Source organism: Budorcas taxicolor, unplaced genomic scaffold (assembly GCF_023091745.1).
Source record: "Budorcas taxicolor isolate Tak-1 unplaced genomic scaffold, Takin1.1 scaffold432, whole genome shotgun sequence".
NCBI classification, from domain to species: Eukaryota; Metazoa; Chordata; class Mammalia; order Artiodactyla; family Bovidae; genus Budorcas; species Budorcas taxicolor.
This window is the reverse complement of record NW_026292420.1, coordinates 62,115-89,349: the sequence shown is the minus strand read 5'-3', so window position 1 is coordinate 89,349 and position 27,235 is coordinate 62,115. Positions and strand designations below refer to the sequence as shown.

Sequence of the window (27,235 nt, the reverse complement as noted above, 5' to 3'; positions counted from 1 at the left end):
TCTTGCTGATTATAATGTAAGTATGTAAAAGTCCTTGTTCTTAGAAGTATTTAGGGGAAAGAAGGCATAGTGCCTACACCTGTGAGAAGGCTTCTAGGAGAGATTTCAGAGCCACTGGGAAGCTCACGGTCCTCACCATTCTGCCTACGCAAGTGGATGTGTCTCTCATCAGTGAACAAACAGGTTGAAAATCACAGCTCTGGACCCTGACAAGAGCCCCTAACACTTCTACAAAGACATCCTGAACACACAGGGAACCAGTGACCCTGATTTTCGGGGACAAAGGGTTGTGCACATACCATCAGTGTTCTGTATGACAGTCTGGTCCTTCACAAAGGCCACATCGCCCCTCTCCACCAGACACCTGTGGAGTCCCAGACAGGGAGAGAGAAGAAAACAGGTCAGAGTTACATCTGTCATTCAGAAGGGCCATCTTGTAATTCAAAGTTTTTTTTTAAATTTTTAATTAGATGATAATTGCTTTACAATGTTGCGCTTGTTTCTGCTGTACAATGATGTGAGTCAGCTATACATATACATATATCTCCTCCCTCTTGAGCCTCCTTCTCACCCCCCATCTCACTCCTCTAGGTCATCACCAAGCACCAAGCTGAGCTCCTGGGTTATACAGCAACTTCCCACTAGTTATCTATTTTCATATATGGTAGTATATACATATATATGTCAATAAGATTATCCCAATTTGTTTCACCCTCTCTTTACCTCCCTGTGCCCACAAGTCTGTTCTCTATGTCTGCATCTCTATTCTTCTCCTGCAAATAGGTTCATCGGTACTGTTTTTCTGGATTCCATATATATGCATTAATATACAATATACAATTTTTACAATATTGTTAAAAAACAATATGTTTCTGTCATTCTGACTTACTTCACTCTGTATAACAGACTAGGTTCATCCACATCACTACAGATGACCCAATTCATTCCTTTTTATGGCTGAGTATTATACCACCTTAGAGAGCCAGGGCTGGCCATCTGATATCAGCAACTGTGACTCCCATTTGATCATTAATCTTATATATTACTAATATAAGTAATAAAAAGAAAACAAAACCTCTGATACGCTTTGTAGTTATACAATTGCAGTTCTATATATTAAATTCTAAACTCTGGCACATTTTCTCCAACAGGTCTACATCCTTTCCCAAGCATCAATACAGATATTAGAGGAGCAGTTTTCCACCAAGCTGATTCCTTATGGACAGTCTGCTTGTGAAATTGGAAACTTGTGGACTATGAATTGTTCTTATTCTAACTCACAAGGTGGTTCTAACTAGAAAATTGAGATAATCTTTGTTTTTCCTTTGCTAGTGAGCAGTTTAGTTATGAATACCACCATCATTGTGAAGTTGATGGATTCATGAACTACCAGGGTAGCAAAGGCCCAAGTCAGACAGGATAGTTAAAAACTAATAAGGTCGTAAAGTGCATAGGTGTCTCTTTAAAAATGGTTGAAATTCCATGAAACAGAGATGTAAGCAAAGATGTAGAAATCATGGGCTTTGCTTTTGTGTATTTCCGTGGTCCCAGGTCCCCCCAGGGGTGATTGGAAGAGTGTGCGCCAGATGCTTGACTCCTGTGTTTATTCAATTACGGCAGGGTTTCCTCACCTGGCACGAGTGACATTAGGGGCCAGATAATTCTTTGTTGTAGGTTGCTGCCCTGTGCATGGAGGATGTTCATCAGCCTCTCCTGACCAGCTGCCAGTTGCACCCCCTCAACCCTGCTGATAATCAAAAACATCTCCAGACACCGCCAAATGTCCCCTGAGGGGCAAATCCCTCCCCTGCTACCCCCTGCCATTGAGAACTGCCATGGAGAACTCCTGACCTGCACTATACCACCAGTCTTTGCTGTCTATGACAGCCAGTTCCAGAGATGGTGTCCGGAGGGGCCTGGATGCCTCTTCACACAGGTTTCTACATATGTTTGTAAACATGCCACCCTAACATGCAGGACTAATGGGCTAGGAATATAAGAATCTCACCTGAGCTCCTAAAAGGAACTCTTGTCAGGGCTGGGATTATTATTATTTTTGTATGAGGATTATAAGACTCACCTGAAAGCCCCTGTATAGCCATAGTATCTTTCATTGCTGTTGGGAACACACTCCTTTCCTGAACCCTTCTCTGAGCCGATGCACAGAGCACAGAGACTGGAATTTCGCTGAGATCCAGGTGCACAGCCTGCGCTGAAATATTCATCTGTGCAGAAGGACAAGAGAAAGTCAGCTCTTCCTGAGTCAGTATGAGTGGACTTTATCTAACACATCACAGGTGTGTGTGGCCCAGGTTAGGCAGAATGCTTATTATGTGACCTGCCATCAACTCAAGAGTTGCCAGGTGGTAGGCTCTGAAAGCGGAGAAGGCAATGGCAACCCATTCCAGTGTTCTTGCCTGGGGAATCCCAGGGACAGCGGAGCCTGGTGGGCTGCCGTCTATGGGGTCGCACAGAGTCAGACACGACTGAAGCGACTTAGCAGCAGCAGCAGCAGCAGGCTCTGAAAGAAAACTTCACTGAGGCTGGAAATGGTAAGTAACCATTACAATTCAGGTGGAGGGGACTCCATCAGCCTCCCAATAGTGTCATTACTCACCTAAAGAGAGATGAGATGGAAATAATGTGAAAGGTGACTGAAGCAGGTGTAAAATTGAAGGTCTCACTCCCTGAGTTGTGCCATTTGTTTTCAGGTGTTTTTTTTTTTTTTCTCTGATATTTATTAGAAGAGCTTTTATTTACATTTATTTATAAATATGTATATATTTATTTATATTTAAGAGAAGAACTTAGGACTCCAAACCCAAGAAAATTCTGGGGAAATCTCACTCACAGCTCAGCGGCTCTCCCATGGCTGTATAACTGCCAGGAGGCTCAGGAGAGCAGATGTGGTGCCATTGCTGGTGGGGAACAGAACTCCTGAAAGTTGCCCCAGCTACCCCTGGCAAACTGATGTCACAGAGCATGTTAGTGCAAAGATGTGATTGCATCTCTGAATCTGAACCTCCTCTCCAATACACACAGGACTTGCCTGGCTCTAACTGTCTTTAGAGGCCTCTCCTTTTAAAGTTGCTACACATATTTGGAGGTGACAGGGGGAGAGTACTCAGGAAGTTAAAGTAAATAAGAACCACAAGGAAACATATCCATGGTAAACTTATGCACAGATTTTAGGAGGTAGAACTAAGGCCCCACCTGAAGATATTCAGAGGACACAGAGAACAAACTGATTTCCACCCCTTCAAACGGGCCTAAGAGCTAAATCTGCCAAGATCTTAAAGAGACCTGAGAATCCCTTACACCATATTGCCTAGAAAGCTCTGTGGCACGGCTTGTAGCCATCCACCAAATGGCCATTTCCTCTTGTTTCTCTGTAATAAAGATCAAGTTGGGTTTTTTTCTCTTAATTTTTTTCTCCATTAATTTTATATTGAGATATAATTGACATGTGTGTGTGTGTTAGCTGCTCAGTCGTGTCCAACTCTTTGCGACCCCTGGACTGCAGTGTGCCAAGCACATTATATTAATTTCAGATGTACAACGTGATTGACTATTGTGGCTATATTGTGAAATGATCACCACAATAGGTCTAGTTAATATCTATCAGCATACAGGGTTACATTTCTTTTCCTTTTGGCTAGGACTCTCAAAGCTATGTTGAATAAAAGTGGGAAGAGTAGACATCCTTGTCTTGGGGAATGCTTTTAGCTTTTCATTGTCGAGTATGATTTTAGCTGTACGCTTGTCATATATGGTCTTTATTATGTTGAGGTACGTTCCCTTCATGCCCACTTTCTGGAGAGTCTTTATCTTAAATAGATGATTGTTGTTGTTGTTCATTGTTTGGTTGCTCATTTGTGTCCAAATTTTTGCAACCCCATGGACTACAGCACTCCAGGCTTCCCTGTCCTTCACCATCTCCTGGAGCATACTCAAACTCATGTCCATTGAATCAGTGATGTCATCCAACCATCCCATTCTCTGTCGTCTCCTTTTCCTTTTGCCTTCAGTCTTTCCCAGCATCAGGGTCTTTTTTAAAGAATTGACTCTTCACATCAGGTGCCTGAAATATTGGAGATTCAGCTTCAGCTTCAACATCGGTCCTTCTAAGGAATATTCAGGACTGATTTCCTCTAGGATTGACTGTTTTGATTCTCCTTGCAGTCCAAGGGACTCTCAAGAGTGTTTTCCAACACCACATCTCAAAAGCATCAATTCTTCAGTTGTTCAGCCTTCTTTATGGTTCAATTCTCATATCCATACATGACTACTGGAAAAACCGTATCTTTGACTATATGAACCCTTATTGGCAAAGTATGTCTCTGCTTTTTAATACACTGTTTAGGTTTGTTATAACTTTTCTTCCAAGGAGCAAGCATCTTTTGATTTTGTGGCTGCAGTCACCATCTGCAGTGATTTTACAGCCCCTGCAAATAAAGTCTTTCAATGTTTCCATAGTTTCCCCATTTATTTGCCATGAAGTGATGGGACTGGATGCCATGATCTTTGTTTTTTGTATGTTGAGCTTGACACCAACGTTTTCACACTCCCCTTTCACCTTCATCAAGAGGCTCTTTAGTTCCTCTTCGCTTTCTGCCATAAGGGTGGTGTCATCTGTATATCTGAGGTTATTGATATTTCTCCTGGCAATCTGGATTCCAGCTGGTGCTTCATCCAGCCTGGCATTTCCCATGTTGTACTCTGCATATAAGTTAAATAAGCAAGGTGACTATATACAGCCTTGACATACTCCTTTCCCAATTTGGAACCAGTCCATTGTTCCATGTCCAGTTCTAACTGCTGCTTCTTGACCTGTGTTCAGGTTTTCCAGGAGGCAGGTCAGGTGGTCTGGTATTCCTGTCTCTTTAAGAATTTTCAAGTTTGTCATGATCCACACAGTTAAAGGCCTTAGCATAGTCTATAAAGCAGAAGTAGATGTTTTTCTGGACTTCTCTTGCTTTTTCTATGGTACAACAGATGTTGGCCATTTGATCTCTGGCTCCTCTGCCTTTTCTAAATCCAGCATGAACATCTGGAAGTTCTTGGTTCATGTACTGTTGAAGCCTCGCTTGGAGAATTTTGACCATTATCTTGTTAGCATGTGAAATGAGTGCAATTGTGCAGTCGTTTGAACATTCTTTGGCATTGCCTTTCTTTGGGATTGGAATGAAAACTGACCTTTTCCAGTCCTGTGGCCACTCCTGAGCTTTCCATATTTGCTGGCATATTGAGTGCAGTACTTTAACAGCATCACCTTTTAGGATTTGAAATAGCTCAGATGGAATTCCTTTACCTTCACTGACTTTGTTCATAGTGATGCTTCCTAAGGCCCATTTGACTTCACACTCCAAGATGTTTGGCTTTTGGTGATAGATCACACCATTGTGGTTATTTGGGTCATGTAGATCTTTTTTGTACAGTTCTTCTGTGTGTTCTTGCCACCTCTTCTTAATATCTTCTGCTTCTGTTAGGTCTATACTGTTTCTGTCCTTTATTGTGCCCATCTTTGCATGAAATGTTCCCTTAGTGTCTCTAGTTTTCTTGAAGAGATCTTTAGTCTTTCCCATTCTGTTGTTTTCCTCTATTTCTTTGCATTGCTCACTTAGGAAGGCTTTCTTATCTTTCCTTGCTATTCTTTGGAATTTGCATTAAGTTGGGTATATCTTTCCTTTTCTTCTTTGCCTTTTGCTTCTCTTCTTTTCTCAGTTATTTGTAAGGCCTCCTGAGACAACCATTTTGCCTTTCTGCATTTATGCATAGATGATGAATTTTATCAAAAGCTTTTTCTGCATCTATTGAGATGCTCATATGATTTTTATTATTTAATTTTTTAATATGGTATATCACATTAAAAATTTTTTTCTTGTGATGAGAACTTTTAACAGCTACTCTCCTGGCAACTTTCAAATACGCAGTATGGCATTAACTATAGTCACCAGGATATACATTACATCCCTATGACTTATTTTACAACCAAAGTTCATACCTTTTGACTACCTTCACTCAATTTGCCCATCCCCAACCCCTGCCTCTGGCAACCACCAATGTTCTCTCTGTGTCTGTGAGCTCAGGTTGTTTTGTTTAGATTTCATGTATAAATGAGAGCAAATGGCATTTGTCTTTCTCTACCTGTTTTATTTCACTTATTTCACATAGTATTCTCAAGGTCCATCCATGTTGTTGCAAGTGGCAAGATTTCTTTCCCTCTTATGGCTGAGTGATATTCTATCTATACATATAAACCACAGTTTCTTTGTTCATTCATTCGTGATGGACACAGGTTCTTCCCATATTATGTGTTGTAATGTAAATAATGCTGCCATGAGCATGTGGGTGCATGTATCTTTTTGAGCTAGCATTTTTGTGTTTTTTTTTCTAGTAAATACCCAGAAGTGAAATTGTTGGATCATACAGTAATTCTATTTTTAATTTTTGAATAAAAATCTAAATAAAAGATGGCATTTTCCAGCCCCTTTTACAGGTAATTGTGACTATGTACCTAAGTTAGGGGCAATGAGAAGTTAGCTGCAGTAATTGAGTTAGACCTCCTAATTGGCTCCTTTACCTCCTAACAAGGCTCCTTGTTCCTTAAGGTTGCCTGGATCATGGATGTAATGGCAATCATGGGTAACCTTGAAGATGGAGGCCTCATGCTAAGAATGGGGAAGCAGGAAGACAGAGAAGCCTGGGTTTCTAATGACAATACCAACATGGACTCCTGTCTCTGGTCTTTTTCATGAGAGATAATAGTAAGCATATGTTCACTTAAGCCATTATATGCAACTGAGAAGAGTCATTCTGATCCACCTCCTAGCCCTACCGTTCCTTTTATTTCCTTGAAATTCACTGAACCAGACTGTATTATCATAGAACAAGGGCCTCTTGTACCATACTCCTCTTGCCAGTGCACCTCTTTCCACCCAACCCTGACAACAGCACCCTCCCAGAGCTCACTCACCAAATCTACAGTTATTAATCTTGCTGTAGAGCAAACCCATGGGGATGTTCCAGCCAGCGGTTCTGTCTACGGCAGTGTGGCAGGACTTCTTGCCTTTCAGATTGTTCCAGTTGAGATCAGCATCTGATGCTTTAACCACAGCCACAGCAAGATACCCTACAAGAAAGACAGCCCAAAAGGGAGTATTAACACCTCTGGACCCTCCGGAATGTCTGTCTACAATCAAACCCAGCCATCATCCTATGGAATAAAAGTATCCCAAATCATTCCTTCTCTCTTTGAAAGGGTCTTCCTAATAACTGAGGTGGAGATTAATCTGAACTTAAAAAAACAAGACAGTAAGAATACTTAATCACTGGAGCAATGGATGATGATGGACAACACTTCCCCAAATGCCTGAAGCTACTGACATAAACTAGCAACTTACCCTCCGCTGTGGAATAGCAGAGGAATGGATACTGAAGGGTACATGTAACTCCAACATTCTAAACATTAACAATTTTATTAGAAAAGAGTAGTAAATGTACAATAAACTGTCAGTTTATTATTCTGGTCAGATGTTTTACGATAAGGAGAACAAAGGTTTGCACCAAAATAAATATGCAAAGTGAAACTATCATAATCAAGTTAGCTGCAATCATTGGCAGTAAAAACATGCTGATCTTTAAAACTGAGAATAGAATAGAAACTCATGATTTCAGTTCTCCAATTTAATTAATTCATGAAATTGTTACCAATAGAAAAGATACAAATCTTTTTGCTCATGGACTAAGAATGGTTCTATTTTTGGCTAAAGAGCTTGCTTCCTAGTATGATGGGGAGAGGCTGGGATGCTGTAACTGGAAAAAGTGATGAGAACAGACTTGTACACTAATGGCTGGAAATGACTTGCAGGGACTTAAGCATGGGACTCAGAGCCCAAATCCTTGATAAGATTTCCTGTCTTGCTCTTGCCACATCTTTCCAGATCCGTCCCAAGCCAGAGTCCTGGGTGAGAGCCAGGTTGGCCTGGGTTTCTAGGCTTAGCCCTGGCTGGGAGGCTGGGTAATTTCATGTCTCTAGACACCTTCCTTTGTGAGCCTCTCCCCTCAGGCCTACGAGGCACATGTCAGCAAGGTTTCTGGGCTGGTGCTAACTCTTGTTTATAACTTTGCAGGCCTCACGCAATGCAAAGCAGTAGTGGGAGGGTCTGTATTTTCTTGTTGGATGTCAGAGTCTAGACAACTTGTAATCTCTCTAAGCTGTTGTTCCTCTATGCGTCCTTAGAAGATGACAAGACACATCTTATAGGATTAAATGAGAATTCCCATGTGTGTGTCGTGGCAAGTGTAATTATCTTGCCAACTATTTTCCTCCCATGGTTCTTTTGATTCTGAAAATTGGTCTCTTATCTACTTTTGATGTGAATTTAAACTTGCCTATGCTTTCCCAAAAGCAATGGGAATTTATCATAAACTCATGAGGTTACCAATACCAACTCACCTTTTTCTGGTGTGTCCCTACAATCTTTACCCTCAGTTTCTGCAGAGGAAAAAACAAAGTCATTAAACACTCATGTATAGATTGAAAACTGTCTTCCCCATATGCAGCTCAGAATTATAAGAGCCAGGAAAACTATCTACGTATTACCAATCCCCAAAAAGTCCAGGCTCTGGATTATGCAAACTTATTTTAGCTCCCTGGCCTCTGGAATTTAGCCCCAAAATTTAAATTTCAAGTTTCCCACTCTATCTATCCTGTGACCAAGCTAACTGTACTTGAATCCCTGCACCAGGGCAACAGGCAAAGTGCAGACTTTGGAAGCAAGATCTGCCAGGAATCCCAGCTGAGAACCTAGCTGTCCTCTGCAGAGGGGTCCCTTTCAGCTAGAACTTCCCAGTGCAGTCTCCAATTCCCTTGTTGGAGTACAGTAGAAGGTATGGTGGAAGATTCTCATCCTTCAAGATAATGGAAGGGACGAGAGATGAGGGAGCCCAGAGCCTAGGAAGTAGGAGGTGCTCAATAAGCAAGAGCTTTATGCTCCCTGTGGCTGAATCAGCCTGTGATTTTGTCTCCTGTCTCAGGTTGGTTTTTTTTAACAGAGGAAATGAACCACTGCCCCTCCCACTTACTGTAGTTCTCTGCCAGGACAGGCACCAGGCCACATTTGCCTGCTATGTAGAGGTAGCCTCCATCCAAGCTCATGGCATCAGCTTCTCCTTTCTGCAAAGACACAACACATCACAGCAGGTAAAAAGAGATCCTCTCCAGTCCCACGTGCCCATCTGGTTGTTCCCTTGAAGCAACCTTGCCAGCACAGGTTTGTGAAGAAACAGAAGGTGCTGGTAATGGACCCTCACAGGATCAGTCAGGCAGACCTGACATAGAAAATAAAAGGTACTCCCATTGTCACCCAAACCATGGTGGACTGATGATCAGCTCTGGATAATTTGCTTTGTTTCTTCAGGAGCAAAGACCCACATTCAGTCCCCTTGGCCTCTCATAGGACACACTGTTCCAGATACACTCACAATACCTTTCTGACACCAAGAATTCTCATTTGTAAGACAAACAAATGGAGTCAGAGACATGGGGCTGTGTCTGCGGCATGGAGTGCCTTGCCCTGAATCTTGACGTCGTTAGCTGAGTGCTATTTCAGTGCTAAAGATCTTATTTTATTTCTGATTTTATTTCAGATCTAAAGATCTTCAATAAAAGATCTTTAATGAATGAGTAAAATAAGCTCAAAGGAGTCAAATAAACTGAACTGCAATGTTGAAGAAGACTCTTGAGAGTCCCTTGGACTGCAAGGAGATCCAACCAGTCCATCCTACAGGAAATCAGTTCTGAATATTCATTAGAAGAACTGAGGCTGAAGCTGAAATTCTGATCCTTTGGCCATCTGATGCGAAGAACTGACTCATTTGAAAAGACCCTGATGCTGGGAAAGATTGAAGGCAGGAGGAGGAGAGGATGACAGAGGATGAGATGGTTGGACTTGATGGACATGAGTTTGAACAAGCTCCGAGGGTTGGTGATAGACTAGGAATTCCGCCTGGCATGCTGCAGTCCATGGTGTTTCCAAGAATTGGACACAACTGAGTGACTGAATTGAGCTGAACTGAATGGAGCTAATAAGCCCCAAATTTCAGAGAAGCTTAATTCAATAAGACTGCCAAGCTTCCCATTAGGCCTAGAAATATACTTTTGAGGAATATACCCTAAAGGAACAATCAGATATGTGGGAAACTATTTGGGCAAAATGTGTAAGTAGGCAAAAACATGCATGTATGATTCATAATAGCAATGAGACAGGACCAGACTTAATACTCAATAGCAAGGAAATGGCTCAATAAATTGCAGCACACCCACACTCTGGAATAACTATCAACATTAGAACATCATGTTTTCATGGAAACAACCTAAACGTCCATCGACAGACGAATGGATGAAGAAGATGTGGTGCATATATACAGTGGGATACTACTCAGCTATAAAACAGAATGAAATAATGCCATTTGCAGCAACATGGACGGATCGAGACATTATCACACTACGTGAAGTCACTCAGAGAAAGACAAACACCGTATGATATCACTTATATGTGGAATCTAAAATATGACACAAATGGATTTATCTACAAAACAGACAGAGAGGGCAGACTTGTGGTTGCCAAGGTAGAGAGGGATGGAGGAGGGATGGATTGGCAGTTTGGGATTAGCGGATGCAAACTATTATATTTATACATAGACTAGAGAAGCAGCAAGTCCCATTGTATAGCACAGAGAACTGTATTCAGTATCCTATAATAAACCATAATGGAAAAGAAAAATAAAATTTGAGTTAAAAAAAAAGAGAAAAAAAGAAATGAAAGAGATAGTTCCTCATAAACTTGGTCCCCAGACAAACCACTGTAAACAGGATAGTGTATATTCTTTAAAAAATAAAATACATTTTAAAAAGTCATGTTTTCAAAAAGTGATTTTTTTCTTTGGGAACATGGGAGCAAGTCATTCTCTGAAAACAAGAAAAAGGCTCCCTAGATAACCTTAGGGGAGAAAAGGGTAATAAATTTCATGTATGATATGAGCCCAGTTAACAGGATTTTCTCTGATTTATAAGGTTACAGTTAGTTTTTATGTATTTTCTTATTTATATCCTTCGGTTTTTCAGCACTTCTAAAAGCAAATGTGGAATGCCCTCGTGAGCAACAAAGCTTGCACAGTAACATGACCTTGTCACACTTGCCATGGGCACACCGTGGGTCTCAGGCACACTCACGCTGAGGTCCGGCCTCCCTAAGTAGACACAGCTCAGACTGCCCTCCACAGAGTTCTGACACTAGGAAGAAACAAGCCCGCAGGAGCCCTTCAGGTTCACAAGCTCAAAGGTTCCGAGGCTCCTGTGGGGCTGGGCTCCCACGGTGCGGGCGAGGCTCCCGGGAGCCCTGCTTTCGTGTACTTCCGGGAGCGCTCGCTCAGCCTTGGGGACAGGGCGGCGGCAGCGGCAGGCGCGCTGCCCTGCGGAGGCAGGAGGGACGCACCATGATCTTGGCGATGCATTCTTCAGTGTTCTCTGCCGTCTCACACTCTATTGCTCCGTCACTGAACCCACTCCACCGATCACACTTTGTCCTCTCCTGGTGACCGATTGCACACCACTTCACCTTGCACTCATCCTTTGAGGTGTCTGGGGCTAGGACATAAGCAAGAAAACCAGCGATGAGAAGAGGCTCAGATGTGGCTTGCTGATTTTGCTGCTGTCTTCAGGAAGACTCTGGGATTTTTTTAGCAATACACAAACAGATTCCATTCAAGGAATTAATCTCTTAGAAATTAAAGGCAATAACAGTCCCTTGGCTGGCTTCTTATTATTTATATTTAACTTAAAATTACTTCTTCTGAGAGGTCCACTCTCCTCCCAACTCCAAGGCACTCTATCACTTCAGGCTGGGGTTATTTCTCCCTCATTTAGAAATAGCACTTAACCATCCAAGCAGATGTATATTTATTCATTGCTTACTGTCTGTCCCTGCAGGAGAACATAAGCTTGGCCAGGGCAAGGGTCATGCCTGTCTTATTCTCCATGGCACCCTTAATGCCAGGTTCACGGTCAGTACCATAAATGTTTGCTGAATAAACAAACACCTACCCAGGTTTCAGAGCGGCTCAAGAGGCATTTCCTCAGGGAAGCTTTACCTCAATTCTTGGACCTGTTTGTCTTTGTTTTTGCACTCTTGTAGAGCCGTGATATTTTTTTCTGGAGTTTTGTTTTCTTTCTGCTGAGGAAATCTCTCATTTCAATTGAACATTCAGTGGAGTGACTATTCCTTCAACATTTGTCTTCCCCACTGGTCTGAAAGTTCTATGACAACAGAATCTAATACATCTTTGCCTCACCATTATATGCCCAGCATGTTACACAGTTTATAGCTATTAATAGTAGATGGTCAATACATGTCTGTTGAATAAATGAGTGTTCAAACACATCTCTAATGACCCAAGGAGATTCAGGAGAAGGACTGACCCGTCTAAAGCTCCAGCTTCACTATGGCACATGGTTATCACAGCACTGGCTGCAGATGTGCTTATTTGTAGCAGTTTCATTCTATTTGACTTACGTCATACCAGGCTAATTGGCTTCATGAAGTGGGTAGGGGAGCCCTGGCTTATACAAGGGAAGCAATACTGGCATCAATACAAATTTTCTTCTTTTTGTGTGGGGGGCCTGCCTTGTGGCTTGTGGGATCTTAGTTCCCCGACCAGGAATCGAGCTTGGGCTCTCTGTAGTGAAAGCAGAGAGTCTTAACTACTTGGTCTCCAGAGAGTTTCCAATACGAATCATTTTAAGTGTGAACTTCCTTTAATGTCCTTTGGTGATGCTCAGGTCCATCTCATGATGGCCAAAGTTATTTAGCATCCATCTAACACTGGGCTGGACAGGCAGGGCAGAGGAAGTATTGTTGGGACAGGTGTTCAGTACCTAGAAAGGCTCTACTCTCCAATCCCCACCCTCACCAGATTTCCAGACTCCTAGAGCCACATGGTCCTTTCCAAATACTTACGTTTACTTTCTCTTAGATTCTGAAGAGCAGTGACATATTCATATCCCAAATACAGCTCGAAATCCATCTTAGAAGGAATCTTTAAAAACCCATCAGCAGAGTCCTTAAACAGCAGGTCCTTCCCATGAGGGGATTGGAAGAGCTGGAAATTGTCTGGTTTATCTTTGCCAAAATGTTCCTGTTTGTAGTAAAACACAGGTCTGAATGGCTACAGCAACAAGGGATGCTGCAAAATGGGCCCAAAGAAAGATTAAAACTGTGAAATTTTCAAGATGCCAGGAGAGAGGGCAGTCAGACCTGCTCTTTCCCACCCAGCACCTTCTCCATTCACAGCCCTTTCGGGCCGTGTAACAAATACCTGATACCCTGAACTTTTTTCTATGCCTGTCTCCCTGGTTGGATGATAGCTCACTGGGTGTAAGAAACTCAACTTCAGAGGCTGTGGGGTTGCCTTGATGGACAGATGGGAGGGCTGGACAAGAGAAACTGGCTCGGGTCTGGCATTCTGCTACTCTGGGAAAGGAAGGCTGGCTGTGCGAGCAACTCCCTTTCTGTCAGGCTGAGGGACCTTGGAAAAGAGACCATTTCCTTTCCAATGGGAGAGAAAGGAAAGAGAGCAAGAAGGAGCAGCTTCATATCACTGACCCAGAATGTAAGGGTCTGGCAGAAGACAACGCAGGACTAGGCTATGTGCGACTCCAAGAGGGCTTTACTGGGGGGGTGTCTTCATGCAAGTGGGTGGTGTGTGGCGTGGTCCCTGCTATGTCCTGAACACAGAATGACTTCCACAGTGGCTGAGAGGGAGTGAAGGAAACGCCCAGATCCAAGCAGGGACTGCTAAGCAGGAGAGAGGATAGGGGATTTGATACCTGGGCGTGGTTGAGAAGTTCCCAGATCACATCCTCCTTGCCGCCTACAGTTCGAGCCACAACCGCATGGGAAGGGACTTTTGCCAAGTGGCACTCATGGTAATCATCTACAGACTTCCGGGTGTTGTCCCCGCAGAGCAGCTCATAGTCTTTCCTGTCGTCTGGGTTAGGCAGGTTGTCTGGGGAGGGAAGCCCATATGAGTCGATGGCAGGTGTCCCCTTCTCTCCCTTGCAACCTCACTGAATCAAGAACTGTGTGAGCTGAGAAGCCAAGAGCAAACAGTGAAGGCCAGAAGGAAACTGACTTGCTCACGATCCCATAGCCAGTTACAGGTTGAGAAGCTTCTGATGCCCAGTGCAGGGGTGACTGCCCACATCCCATAGGAAATTTCATCTTAGCAGGCCGACTACAGGACAAGGTCAGCCAGACCTGCTCCTGATCCTTTGCTACTGCAACACTGGCCTGGTATTCAGTAAGCTGAATGGTAGGATGAGGCCCAGGAGTCCAGGTGGGGACCCTATGGGCACACATCTCCTCACAAGTGAACATCCCAGCAGTGAGAAGGGAGAACACATTATGCTCACATCTGACACCTGAGCATGAAGACAAAGAAAAGGAAGACCCTCTGCTTGAAGGGTCCACAGATTCTTCTCCTATCACCTACCGAATACTGTTGAGTGCTTGACAAAGGCCACGTCCCCACTGCCCTCCGCCAGACACCTGTGGAGAGGAGACACATTAGGGAGTTCTTGCAGGGCAGGCCCTTCTCCTCAGGCTCCAGTGTCTGACCACACCGTCCAGCCTTGGGACAAGGATAGGGCCTGGGGGAGGCCTCCGTGGAGACCCACAGCTGAGGAAGCACCACGGGGGAGCTGATCCCCAGGGCACCATGGAGATGTGGGGTGAGTTCACAGAAGCTGGAGGGCTATCACCATGTGCCCCAAAGCATCAAAAAGGGACTGAAGATACTTCAATAGTGAAAAGTGCTTTCAAACTTCTGGTGAAGGATAAAGGCATAGTGTTTCTTGAGGGACTCTTTGCTGGCTCTAAAACTTTAGGGTATAACCAAGCGAGAAGAGGGAGCAAGAAATCAGCCATGAGCTGCCCATACAGGAACAGAGAGAGGAGGCAGGAGAGAGGCCAGGGCACTGAGCAGCTGACACAGATGCCACGGGGAGCAGAGGGCCGTCATCACAGAGCACCCTGGGCGCCAGGGCAGTGCCTGTCACTTCCGGTTCTGCGTAGCCCAGTGAGAAACTCTGGGGAGACAGAAAGGGTCCCAGGAGGGGACTTCCTTGTCAACGTCACATGAAGAGAGTATGCACTGGCCTGGCCTGGAGAGTCCCAGCTGTGTCACTGAGTTCCTGGGAGGGGGTTAGGTACCCTGGATGCCCCTCTGCAGGCTGGGCTCTGCTACAGGTCAGGGAAGCCCCCCAACCTGAAGACACTGGACACTTAGGAGCCGGGATGGAGAAGCAGCCAGTCTCACTCACTTAAAGGCCCCTGCGTAGCCGAAGTATGGTTCGTGGTTGGAGCAGGCACACTTGTCTGTCCCTTTCCCCGCACACAGTTGACACAGTTTGGGAAATGATGACTGATCTGCACAGGGGACACAGCTGGCAGAGAAGAAGTTGGCCGCAGCTGCTCAACACAGAGACACAGAAAAACAGGGCATGAGCCAGCCTGGCCAGAGGCAACTACAGCTCCCAGTCCAGGCTCACAAGAGAGATCCAAACAAAACCAGCACCCCCACAGTTACAGCTTGCCTTTATGAATGCGTGTTTGCACTCAGTCGTGTCCAACTCTTTACAATCCCATGGACTGTAACCCACCGGGCTCCTCTCTTCATGGGATTTCCCAGGCAAGAGTAGTGGAATGGGTTGCCATGTCCCCAGGGGATCTTCCCGACCCAGGGATTCAACCCATGTCTCTTGAGTCTCCTGCATTAGCAGGCAGGTTCTTTACCACTAGGGCCACCTGAGAAGCCTCTCTTCAAGACGAAAGAATTTCAAAAAGGGACACATTTAACCCCTTCCCTCCTTCCTCCTCCCCAAGAACCAGACTGGCATAGGCCTATGTGTCCCGTTGAATTTGGCCTCCAAGACCAGATGGAGGACCCACTCAGAGAGGTGTAGGCCAAGTTCATAGCCAGCAGATGGCCATTAGGAAAGCTCCAGAAGAATGGGGAAGTCATCAGCCATGACATGAAAGCACCCCAGGGAAGTGGACAAAAGGGCCCAGGAGCCTTGGCCCTGAATGAAGCCCTCTGTTCCCTTCCGCCAGTTCCACAGGACAGCCTCTGGTGGGGTATCAGGGGCTTTGAGGTAAAAAGGACTCTTGACAGCCCCCATTAGCTGCTAATGCAGCAGGTTTGCCCATTTAAAGCAGGTTGATCTCCCACCTCCGCTCCCAGAGCCATCACACGTCATCCCCTGACCATGTCTGAGTGGTGCCAGTGTGGCCCGTGTGGGCATCTGAAGAGATTCCTGCTGAGGGCGCTCACCCTCCTGCCCACTTACCTCTCTGAATGGATTCCTGTGGATCAGGCAATTCCTTATAAAGTCTTCCCATGGGGATGTTCCACCCAGCGGACCTGCCGAGGCCTGTGTGGCAGGACTTCTTGCCTTTGAGCTCATTCAGCTTGAAGTCAGTGCCCTTCTTCGCCACCGCCACAGCATAATAGTGAGTCTGCGGGTCTGCGAAGGGACAGCGTGGATGAAAGACTCTCAAGCTGCCCACCAGAGAAGCATTGTTCATTACTACTGGGCTCCTGAGCAGGGAAGGGGTACCCAGAGGTAACATTAACGATGGATTGGGTCCTAAAGAGGACCGGAAAAAGCCTTCCTAGGCTTACAGGGGAAAGGACAGACCACAGAGAGATGTTTGTAATAATCCTCCAGGCACACCCAGGAGCAAGGAAGCTATGTGCATGTGTGCCCCAATGCCCTTGCCTACCCTGGCCTTGCAGGGAGTGTCTGCCTGTACCCTGGAAACGAACTGTGGCAACAGAGGCCACATTTCTAACTTTCTCTAAGTATTTTTGCTCCTCACACAGACCCAGGAACAGTTGAGTTGCTCTCAGATGAGATCCAAGGCTGTGGGGGCTCCAGGTACATGCTCCTGTGTGGTCTCTCCCCTGCATGTGGTTCTTGGAGAACTCCTCTTTATTCTAAACCCCAGTGGTTCAGTTCATTGCACACAGCCTGCCTAGGAGGTCAGTGTCATGCGCACCAGTCCTCAACCAGCCCAAAGCTCCCAGAGACCTTGAGTTGTACCTATGGTGGTTGACAGGGCCCCTCATTCCCCACTCACTCCCCAATGGGGAAAGCTCATAAGTAGCTAATCTCTATTACCTGCCTGAATGAGACAAGACCCAGTATCTACCAGGAGAGAACAAGGGCTACAGATTACTTTTTGGGTCCGAGGGAGAGCTTACTATCTTTTGTCCCATGGAACTCTGCCACTACAGGCTTCAGGTTGTTGGGCTTCAGGCCTGCCTCATACACCAAACCTCCATCCAACGTCACAGCATCTGCTTCGTTACTCTGAAAGAGAACAAACCAGAGTTCAGTGAAGCCCTTACTTCCAAGAAAGGCCCACCTATACTTGGGTGTGTGGAAGTGACTGGTAGTGCTTCTCAGATCTGAGGCCAGACGAACCCTCAGCTTGCCCAGACCTCACGTAACACCACGGGCTTTAGTTAACTCAGCTTCCCTGGTGAGGGGTTTTGGCCACCATTTTCCTTATTTCTGCAGAGATGGAATGAATCATTTTTCTCTTTTCCCTGGGGAGGAGTCTAGCTACTGGCCCAGAAAACTATTGTGATTTGCAAAGTTGACCTAACTTACAGAGGCTTTGCCAACCAGCCTCTTGGGGGAAAGTTCCAACACCAGACTGGGTGCACAGTCCATTCACTACAGGCTCTGAAGGAGCTGCAGTCAAGGACTGCAGTCTCTCTGCCTAGCCATGCTTTTACACATATTTATATTTCAAGTTCAGGTCCAACCTCTTTATCTTGGGCCTTCGGCTGAGATCGTCCTCAGATGTCTTTGTGGAGAACTCTCAATGGGGAGGAGGAGACTTGAAGACATCCTTCTCCACTGCAATTCAGTACTTAGTGCATTTCCTTCCTGTCCGGTCCATATAACCACAGGAGTCTTTTGTTTAGGGACTGGAGCTTTCTCTGGCTTTAACTTCATGCTTATACTCTAAACCGACTGTTTAATGCTCATTATGAGCATTAATGAGTGTTTAGTTCCATTACGGCTGACTGTTCATTTAATCAACTACTCAGACATCATTGTCCAACTCAGCTCCATCTTACACATTAAAAAATAGAGGCAGAGAAAGTTTAAATCACCTCCCCAGCCCACATAAATAGTAAGTCATATAGCTGGGATTTGAATCCACGCAGTGTGGATTTATTTCTTCCATTACACTGTTACTTTCTGGGTTTTGTTTTGCTTTGTTTTGTTTTTAGTGTTTGCTTTTACTAATTCTCTTCTTTAAACCAACATTTCATTTGAAGTATTATAAATACTTTCCCACTAGGTCTAGAATTTATTTTCTCTCGAAATGAGATGCAACACCTTTATATAGACACTTCGTAACCTATTTTTATTGCTTTTCTTCTTGCTTCAAACATCTTTAATCAAAATGACTTTTCTTGAATCCCTTGCTAGTACTCCATAAATAAATAGTTCTTATGAATTAAATTACAAAGGAGAAACTATAACTCCACAATCTGCATCATGTTATAGGTAAATAACAAGAAAATAGTATTTACAAATGAAATATAATAATGTAAGCCAAAATATATATTTGTCTAGCTGAAACTTTTCTTTCAATGGTTGGAGTTCTTTTTGTTGTTTTATTGTAATAAGATAATGTAACATAAAGTTTATCATTTAACCATTTTTACATGTACATTTCAGTGCCATGTATGGCAACTGAACATGCCCGTATGGCAACATGCATGTTGGTGAAAGACTCTTTTATTCCACAACTAGACTCCTTATATGAAGCAATCTTTATGGCTTTCTTGGTATCCCAAAGGTAGGTGAAACCTCCAGAGACTTTCCTCACCCACCCCACCCACCACAGAATAAAAATAAATGAGTAAAAAACAGAGCTTTTCTTAAAGCAGTGAGGTTGGGGCTTTCTTGGCCCATACACCAGTATCTTGGGCAGGAATCACTGGGGCCTCAGGGGCTCAGAAATCAAGAAGCCAAGGTCTAATTCATGTGGCCCTAACTCCACGAGGGCCACAGGGATTCTGAAGGGAACCTGAACCCCCAGGAAGGTGGAGGATTAAAATCAAGCATGACTTCCCAAGTGCAGATAACCAAATGCAGAAGAAGGGAAGCCACGATGCGTGGGCATCGACAGGGGCAGCAGACTTAGGCCCTCAAGGACTGCGGAGTTTGGAATGGCCAGAAGCAATGGAGAAGAGCTATATATGGGCTTTATGCACAAAGTGAAGGCCATAATCACAGAGATAAGCATAGAAAAGGAGATTACCAGGAATAAAAAGAAAAATTAACTCGTACTTCTAGAAGCAAAAAGTGTAATCATTGAAATGTGAAAAGTGAATGAACAGGCAACAAGTTGATAAGACAGATTAAAATTGAGAATTAGGGAACTGAAAGTTATATCTGAATAATTCATCCTGGATGAATTTGATGCCCATCTGTACCAAAAAGAGGTGCAGAGACAGAAGCTATGAAAGAGGAATCAAAAGATATGGAAGCTAAATTAAAGAAAGCCTGACATGTGTCTTCTTGGAATCTTAGAATTAAAAAAAGAAAGAAACAGAAGGAAGGCAGCACTTTTTCCAGACCTCCTGAAAAGCATGATTCCACAGAACCAACATACTCTAAGCAAGGTAAGCACCAAGATCCCCACAACTGGAAACATCATGGCGAATCTAGGGAACATCATCAACCAAGGGCACGAGGTTATCCAGTGAGATGACTAAAGGACCAACAGGATGATACCGGACTTCTCAGTGACTACAGTGGAAGTCAGGAAACAGTGGAAATATTTTTAAATAGTGTAAAAGCATCAAACTAAAACTACACATTCAGCAAAATTACCATTCAAGAATAAAGGGGAGACCAGCATTTGCAGAGAAAACAAGCAAGCAACGGACAGAGTTCAATACCAAGAAATTGACTCTAAAGTATCCCCAAAAGAACACATTTCAAAAGCAAACATCCCAGAAGGATGGTTGGAAATATAAGAAGGAAAACTAGCAAGTTCCCTGGTGGTCTGGTGGTTAGGATTTGGCCGTTTCACCGCCATGGCCTGAGCTCCATCTCTGGTTTTGTAGTTGTTTTCGTTGCTGAATCATGTTCGACTCTTTTCGACACCATGAACTGTAGCCTGCCAGGCTCCTCTGTACATGGAATGTTCCAGGAAAGAATACTGGAATGGATTGCTATTTCCTTCTCCAGGGGATCTTCCCCACTCAGAGAACAAACTCTCATCTCCTAAATTGGCAGGCAGATTCTTTACCACTGAGCCACCAGGGAAGCCCCAATCCCTGGTTGGGGAACTGAGATCCCACAAGTCACACACCATGGCCAAAACTTTTTTAAAAGCTTAAAAAAAAAGAAGACGAAGAAATGGTAAATGGATTAAATGGCAAAAATGCAGATAAATCCAAATTTCTCTTTCTGTGTGTCTTCCTCTATCTGAACTTTAGGGCACATACACAAACTTACACTGATGATGCTGTGAAAGGGTTGCACTCAATATGCCAGCAAATTTGGAAAATTCAGCAGTGGCCACAGGACTGGAAAAGGCCAGCTTTCACTCCAGTCCCAAAGAAAGGCAATGCCAAAGAATGTTCAAACTACTGAACAATTGCACTCATCTCACATGCTAGTAAACTAATGCTCAAAATTCACCAAGCCAGGCTTCAACAGTACGTGAACCGTGAACTTCCAGATGTTCAAGCTGGATTTAGGAAAAGCAGAGGAACCAGAGATCAAATTGTCAACATCTGTTGGGTCATCAAAAAAGCAAGAGAGTTCCAGAAAAACTTCTATTTCTGGTTTATTGACCATGCCAAAGCCTTTGTGTGTGGATCACAACAAACTGTGGAAAATTCTGAAAGAGATGGGAATACCTGACCACCTGATCTGCCTCTTGAGAAACCTGTATGCAGGTCAGGAAGCAACAGTTAGTACTGGACATGGAACAACAGACTGGTTCCAAATCAGGAAAGGAGTATGTCAAGGCTGTATATTGTCATCCTGCTTATTTAACTTCTATGCAGAGTACATCATGAGAAACACTGGGCTGGAAGAAGCACAAGCTGGAATCAAGATTGCCAGCAGAAATATCAATAACCTCAGATATGCAGATGACACCACCCTTATGGCAGAAAGTGAAGAGGAACTAAAAAGCCTCTTGATGAAAGTGAAAGAGAATAGTGAAAAAGTTGGCTTAAAGCTCAACATTCAGAAAACGAAGATCATGGCATCTGGTCCCATCACTCCATGGCAAATAGATGGGGAAACAGCGGAAACAGTGGCAGACTTTATATTTTTGGGCTTCCAAATCACTGCAGATGGTGAGTGCAGCCATGAAATTAAAAGACGCTTACTCCTTGGAAGGAAAGTTATGACCAACATAGACAGCATGTTAAAAAGGAGAGATTACTTTGCTAACAAAGGTCCGTCTAGTCAAGGCTATGGTTTTTCCTGTGGTCATGTATGGATATGAGAGTTGGACTGTGAAGAAGGCTGAGTGCTGAAGAATTCATGTTTTTGAACTGTGGTGTTGGAGAAGACTCTTGAGAGTCCCTTGGACTGCAAGGAGATCCAACCAGTCCATCCTAAAGATCAGTCCTGAGTGTTCACTGGGAGGACTGATGTTGAAGCTGAAACTCCAATACTTTGGCCACCTGATGTGAAGAACTGACTCCTTGGAAAAGACCCTGATGCTGGGAAAGATTGAAGGCAGAAGGGGATGACAGAGGCTGGATGGCATCACCAACTCAATGGACATGCATTTGGGTAAACTCCGGGAGTTGATGATGGACAGGGAGGCCTGGCATACTGCACTCCATGGGGTCGGAAAGAGTCAGACACGACTGAGTGACTGAACTGAACTGAACAAACTTATACATGCATACACACACATACTTAGTTATATAATATGTATGTATACTGTCAAGAAATACATGAAGTATCTACATTTCAGGGTTAGTTAAGAAAAGACAGACATAAAATATCAATATAGTCCAGAGTTCTCTTTCTGTTTCAGAAAGAGGTGGGGGGGTGGGTTAAGACTATTTTACCGTTAACACTTTGTTAAGCTAAAATTATACAGTGAAAATTTAAGGGAAGTCATTAAAGAATATCAACAAATTGTTCAAATTTACTTCCAATGGGGGAAAGATGGAATAAAGGGAACACAATCCAAATGAACACACACATGTGCAAACTCAATTTTTAAAAATAAGAAATCTGAGGGAAAGGAGGAGCATGAGAAATCAAAAAGTAATATGGCAGAAATAAGTACAAATTTATCATTAATGAAAGCAATAATTTATTAATGGTTTAAATTTACCACAGAAAATAAATGAGATTACCAGATTTAATTAATAAACAAAATCCCCAGCAACATACTATTTTCATAAGACACACCTGAAGGATAATCACACAGGAATTTGAAAATAAAGGAATGGAAAGAGACATAGAAGGACAATCCTAGTTAAAAGAAAGTTAATGTAGTATGTTAATATCAGAGAAATAAATTTTAGTTAAAAAGCACTGCCAGAGACAGTGATTAATTTGTAACGATAAAATATCAAAATCACCAGGAATTATATGAATTATTCTTTCATATTCAGCTGGTGACAGTGGAAATTTGAATAACCACATTGCATTTGCTTAAAAACCCAAATACATTTGGCAGTGTTTTTGAAGTCAAATACTCACACATCCCATGGCACAGAAAATCTGTTTGTACATATATATTACAGAGAAACTAGTAATACTTGTGTACCAGGAGATCTGTATAAAAATATTCCTCTAACCCTGATTAGAATAACAGAAAACTGGAAACAATTCAAATGCGTAATGACCAGAAAAGAAAAACTAAATTGTGGTATACTAACACAATGGACTTTTGCAGAGCTCTGAAAATGAATGAACAATAGCTGTATTCAACAACATGGGTGAAATCCTAGTATAACGTTGAGGAGGAAAAAGCAAGTATGAGAAGACAACACATAGTAATGACATGTTTATAAAATATTTTAAGAAGAAATACTATGCAATCATCCATATATACCTATGAAAGTGAAAGTGAAGTCACTCAGTCGTGTCCAACTCTTTGCGACCCCGTGGACTGTAGCCTACCAGGCTCCTCCGTCCACGGGATTCTCCAGGCAAGAATACTGGAGTGGGTTGCCATTTCCTTCTCCAGGGGATCTTCCCAACCCAGGGATTGAACCAGGGTCTCCCACATTGGAGAAAGACGCTTTAACCTCAGGGCTACCAGGGAAGCCCAATATATACCTATACAAGTCTTTAAATAAAAAGCCAGAAAGTTTTGGGATTCTGTTTGCTCTGGATAGGGAAACACATGAATAGTTCTAAGCAGGGTCAGAGGGTGCCCCAAGTGATGAAGTTCCTGTAGAATCCCTGCTGCCACACAGTAGCCCTAGAACTCAGCTACTGGCAGTGGTGAAGTTTTAAGAAACTCTGGTAGGTTTGTGGATAGTATTGTTTCATATTATTAATGTATTTTAACACAAAGAGGGGTATGCATATACCAAATCTGAAAGTGAGTCATAAATCAAGAGTTATAATTAACTCTGGATGGTAACTGGATGGTAACTGAGGTTCAGTACACACACACACAACAGACCAGTTATTCATACCAAAGCACTGATTTCTTCAGTTAATCACGCTCCATCTGACCGAGTCTATGTCTGCCCCTCACTCCTTCCAGTCTCCTGCTTGGTCTGCTCCAGTCACCCTAGCTTCCCTACAGAAAATCAAACAAGCCCCGCTCTCCCCTGTCTCAGGCCCTTTGCACATGCTATGGTTCACTGCCCGACATACTCAACCTGTAGCTTTTGGCAGGCTTACCCATACTTATCCCTGGGGTCTCAGATTCACTGCTCCCTTTCAGGGAGATTATCATTGACACCCAGACCAGAGCAAGTTTCCTCTGGAAGTTCTGTTTCTTTTCCTCCACTGTACATCACACAATTTGAAATTTCATGTCTACTTGTTTGCATGTTTTCTTCTCTCCTGACTGGACTGTAAGCTACTCAAGAATCAGGACCATGTGTGCTTAAAGTCACCACTGCAGCCCCATTGCCCAGCACAGGGTCTGACCCAAGTTCAGATGAGCAGGAACAATGCTGAACAAGTATTTTGGAAAACCTAGAACAAAAGGATCAGCTATAATCTCCAGCCATGACAATGTATTCCTCTTCCTTGTGCGTATCATTCGTCTACTTCTTGTGATGCATCAAGAACCCCCAAAATAGTGTTACATGGTCATTTTGACAGCATGCGTTTCTTCTTTGAGTTCAGAGAACTTAGTGGGTCAAAAACAGTCCTCTTTTAGAGTATGTTATATTTTGCATTAAGCCATTAAAGATGACTGCTTCTATTTTCAGGTCTAAAATGATTTTACTAGCACTAGGGGCTGACTGTTCCACACATCAGTCTCCTACCTGTGAGTACAGAATCATTTCAAATGACAGGGAAGAGAAAGTATGGATTTTCTTCCACTCTCTTTTAGGTGTCAGTGACTTACCGAAATAGCCTTGATGCAATCCATGTGTGAGGTTTTCTTCACACAGGAGACAGAAGGACCATTCTCGAAGATACGAAGCATATTTTCACGAAAACTGGCACACTTACTGGCCTCATGAGTTGAAATGGTGCACCATCTCACAGTTTTCTCGGGGTCCGCCAGACACAGCCCTAGGGGAGAGAGGCCACAGGTCCCTGTGTCAGTGGGAAGGACAGCAGCAGCCTCTGGAGGGTCATGGAGGCCACTTCCTCTCCGTTCTCTGCTCTTCACCCCACTCCTGTCCATGAACAACAAGGGCAGAGGTTTCACGGCTTTCTGAGTCTGGGGACAAGTGATGGGTATTCAAATGGCCTCTTAGTTTCCCACTGACCAGCATGTGCTGATCAGAGGGATGCTGGCTTGATTGTTAGCTCTCAATTGGCGACAACAACCTGTTCCTCTGTGTTCTCTGAGCCTCCTTCGTTCACCTCATGACGTGTGGCCTGCCATGGAACACAAACTTCCACATCCACGGGGGATTTTTAGTTACATCAAGCTGTTGGTTCAATGCTATAACTCTGGGAAGCCAGCAGGGTAGGAATTACATTTTCTCCTAATTAGTATCTTTCAGAGAGTGATGCTTTACCCAAGGTTACCTAGCCTCTTAATAGCTGAGTGGTCTAGAAATCAGGTCTCCAGACTTTGGTCTCTGCCCAGGTGACAAAAAAAGATAACATTCTGAGTTGTTTTACATCTGCTTGGCCAGAAGAAAGGGGTAAATGATTGATGAGATGCTCATTTATCATCCTCCGTTCTAGGAAAAACTAGAAACTCCACATAGTCAATGTTTCTCTGTTTCCAATGACCCCTCCTTCAATTTCCACAATTAAGCCTTTGGACTGTCATTAGGAGAAGCTAAAGCCAGGCTTGTCTGTGAAAATCAATCCCCATGGTGCAGATGTGTTGTCCCCATGATATGAGCATTTGGCACTCTCCCCAAAGTCCTCTGTCACCTCCACTCTGTGGACCAACAACACAGGGCTGACTCAAAGCTGATAAATATCTATGATGCACAAAGCAGGAGATGGGGACGGAATGGTTCTCCAGGATAGAAAAAGAGTGGACCACAGGAAATTTACTCCTCCAATCACCCTTAACCCCATCTCCACCTGCAGCGTATTGAACCAGGCAACGAGGGGTCAGTGGCAGACTTCCCCAAAACCACTCCTCCAGACCCTCACCAAACCATCCCTCCTGAGGCCCCAAAGACAGACGTTTGTCCTCAGTCATGCATTTCCCTTCCACAGCCTTGTGAGATCCTCTGAGGTTGGGAGGGGGGAGGGTAAAGGTAAGTAAGGTGGGTGGAGTCTCAAGGGCTAACTTTTTCAAGAGAATCAAGTAACTTAACACAGAAGGCTCTAAAGGTAAGATAAAGGCACCACGAGTGGCTAGCAGAAGTTAGAGGACAAAGGGGGCCCAAGAGCGACAGGCAGATCTGTGCAGCAAGGTGCCCTCCACCAGTGCATGGATCTGTGGCCTTACTTACTTCCATGGGACCTTCCCCGGCCAAGCTGCACCACCCTTCAAGGTTTGGCTTCAAATCCCATGCTCAGAACCCTTCAACAGACCTGTCTCATTAGTGTGGCACGGTCAGTACCAAGGGCACTCATGGGACATCGGACTGTCAGTGGAGGTGGGACCAGCTGTGGGAAGGCCTTGCTGGCCATCCCAAGCAGTTTGGACTTATTTGAGGCCGCAACAAAGGGATTTGATAAACCGGGACGGCAGCGCTCTAATTTCCTGTATTCCGCTACCACAAGATTTACTGGATACGAGGGGAAACCAAGGAGAGAGTGAAAATGTGGCAGAGCCACCAGCAGGACCAGAAGGTGCGCGCAGGCGCAGAGCTGTCCCTGAGGCAGTGCGGAAGCAGGTGCAAGGGTGCGGCGGGGAGAAGCGAAGGAAAGGTCCCAGGCTTCCAGCTCCAGCGCGGAGCCCAGGGAGGGTGCAGAGGGCTCCGAAATGCAGGGGCGGGGCGGGGAGGGCCAGGGCCGGCGACGTTGAGGGCCTTCCCAGCGGCCACACTCACCCAGAACCGCGCAGGTTAACAGAGCGCGGACAGCGGGCCTCATCCTCCCCGGTCTGTAACGTGGAGTGCAGAGCACAGACCGACCGGCTTCTGCGTCGCCTCCCTGCTCCCCGCGCCCCTATATCTCCCGCGGGGCTGGCCGAGCACAATCCTTGACCCCTTGTGTTTGCGCAGCCCGCTTGCCCAATCTCCCCTCAGCCCTCCCCCTTCATTCCTCGCCGAGGCTGATCACATCATTTCCTGACCTCTGGAACAGACCCGTGGGTGGAATCCAACAAAAAAGTGCTGATTGGAAGGGAATGAAAGAAAAATCAACCCGTTGTTAATCTGTGCTTGCTCTGTACCAGGAGCAGAGCCGCAGCCGGCTGGGGTGGGGGTGGCTCTGCTTCTGAATCCGGGGGAGCCAGAGCTGGTCCTGAATCAACCTCTGTGCTCATTCCATAAAAGAGGGAAGCCGACTGCCCCAAAGGCAGAGTAGAATAGGAGGAAG

The 27,235-nt window shown here is 44.5% G+C and overlaps 1 protein-coding gene across 1 annotated transcript; it reads right to left on the bottom strand.

Moving 5' to 3' along the window:
- Nucleotides 1-299: 299 nt before the first annotated feature.
- LOC128071394 (serotransferrin-like) lies at nt 300-26,831 on the bottom strand (the record flags this gene model as incomplete). Its single annotated transcript, XM_052664271.1, has 14 exons — nt 26,746-26,831; nt 24,678-24,847; nt 17,326-17,434; nt 16,409-16,585; nt 15,383-15,530; nt 14,554-14,609; nt 13,889-14,067; nt 13,020-13,197; nt 11,499-11,650; nt 9,088-9,178; nt 8,459-8,497; nt 6,977-7,132; nt 2,081-2,225; nt 300-364 (listed from the first exon to the last, which is right to left on the bottom strand). Coding segments are annotated over exons 1-14 (1,708 nt in total), but the record flags the coding sequence as incomplete, so codon positions are not given.
- Between the last annotated feature and the right edge of the window lie 404 nt (nt 26,832-27,235).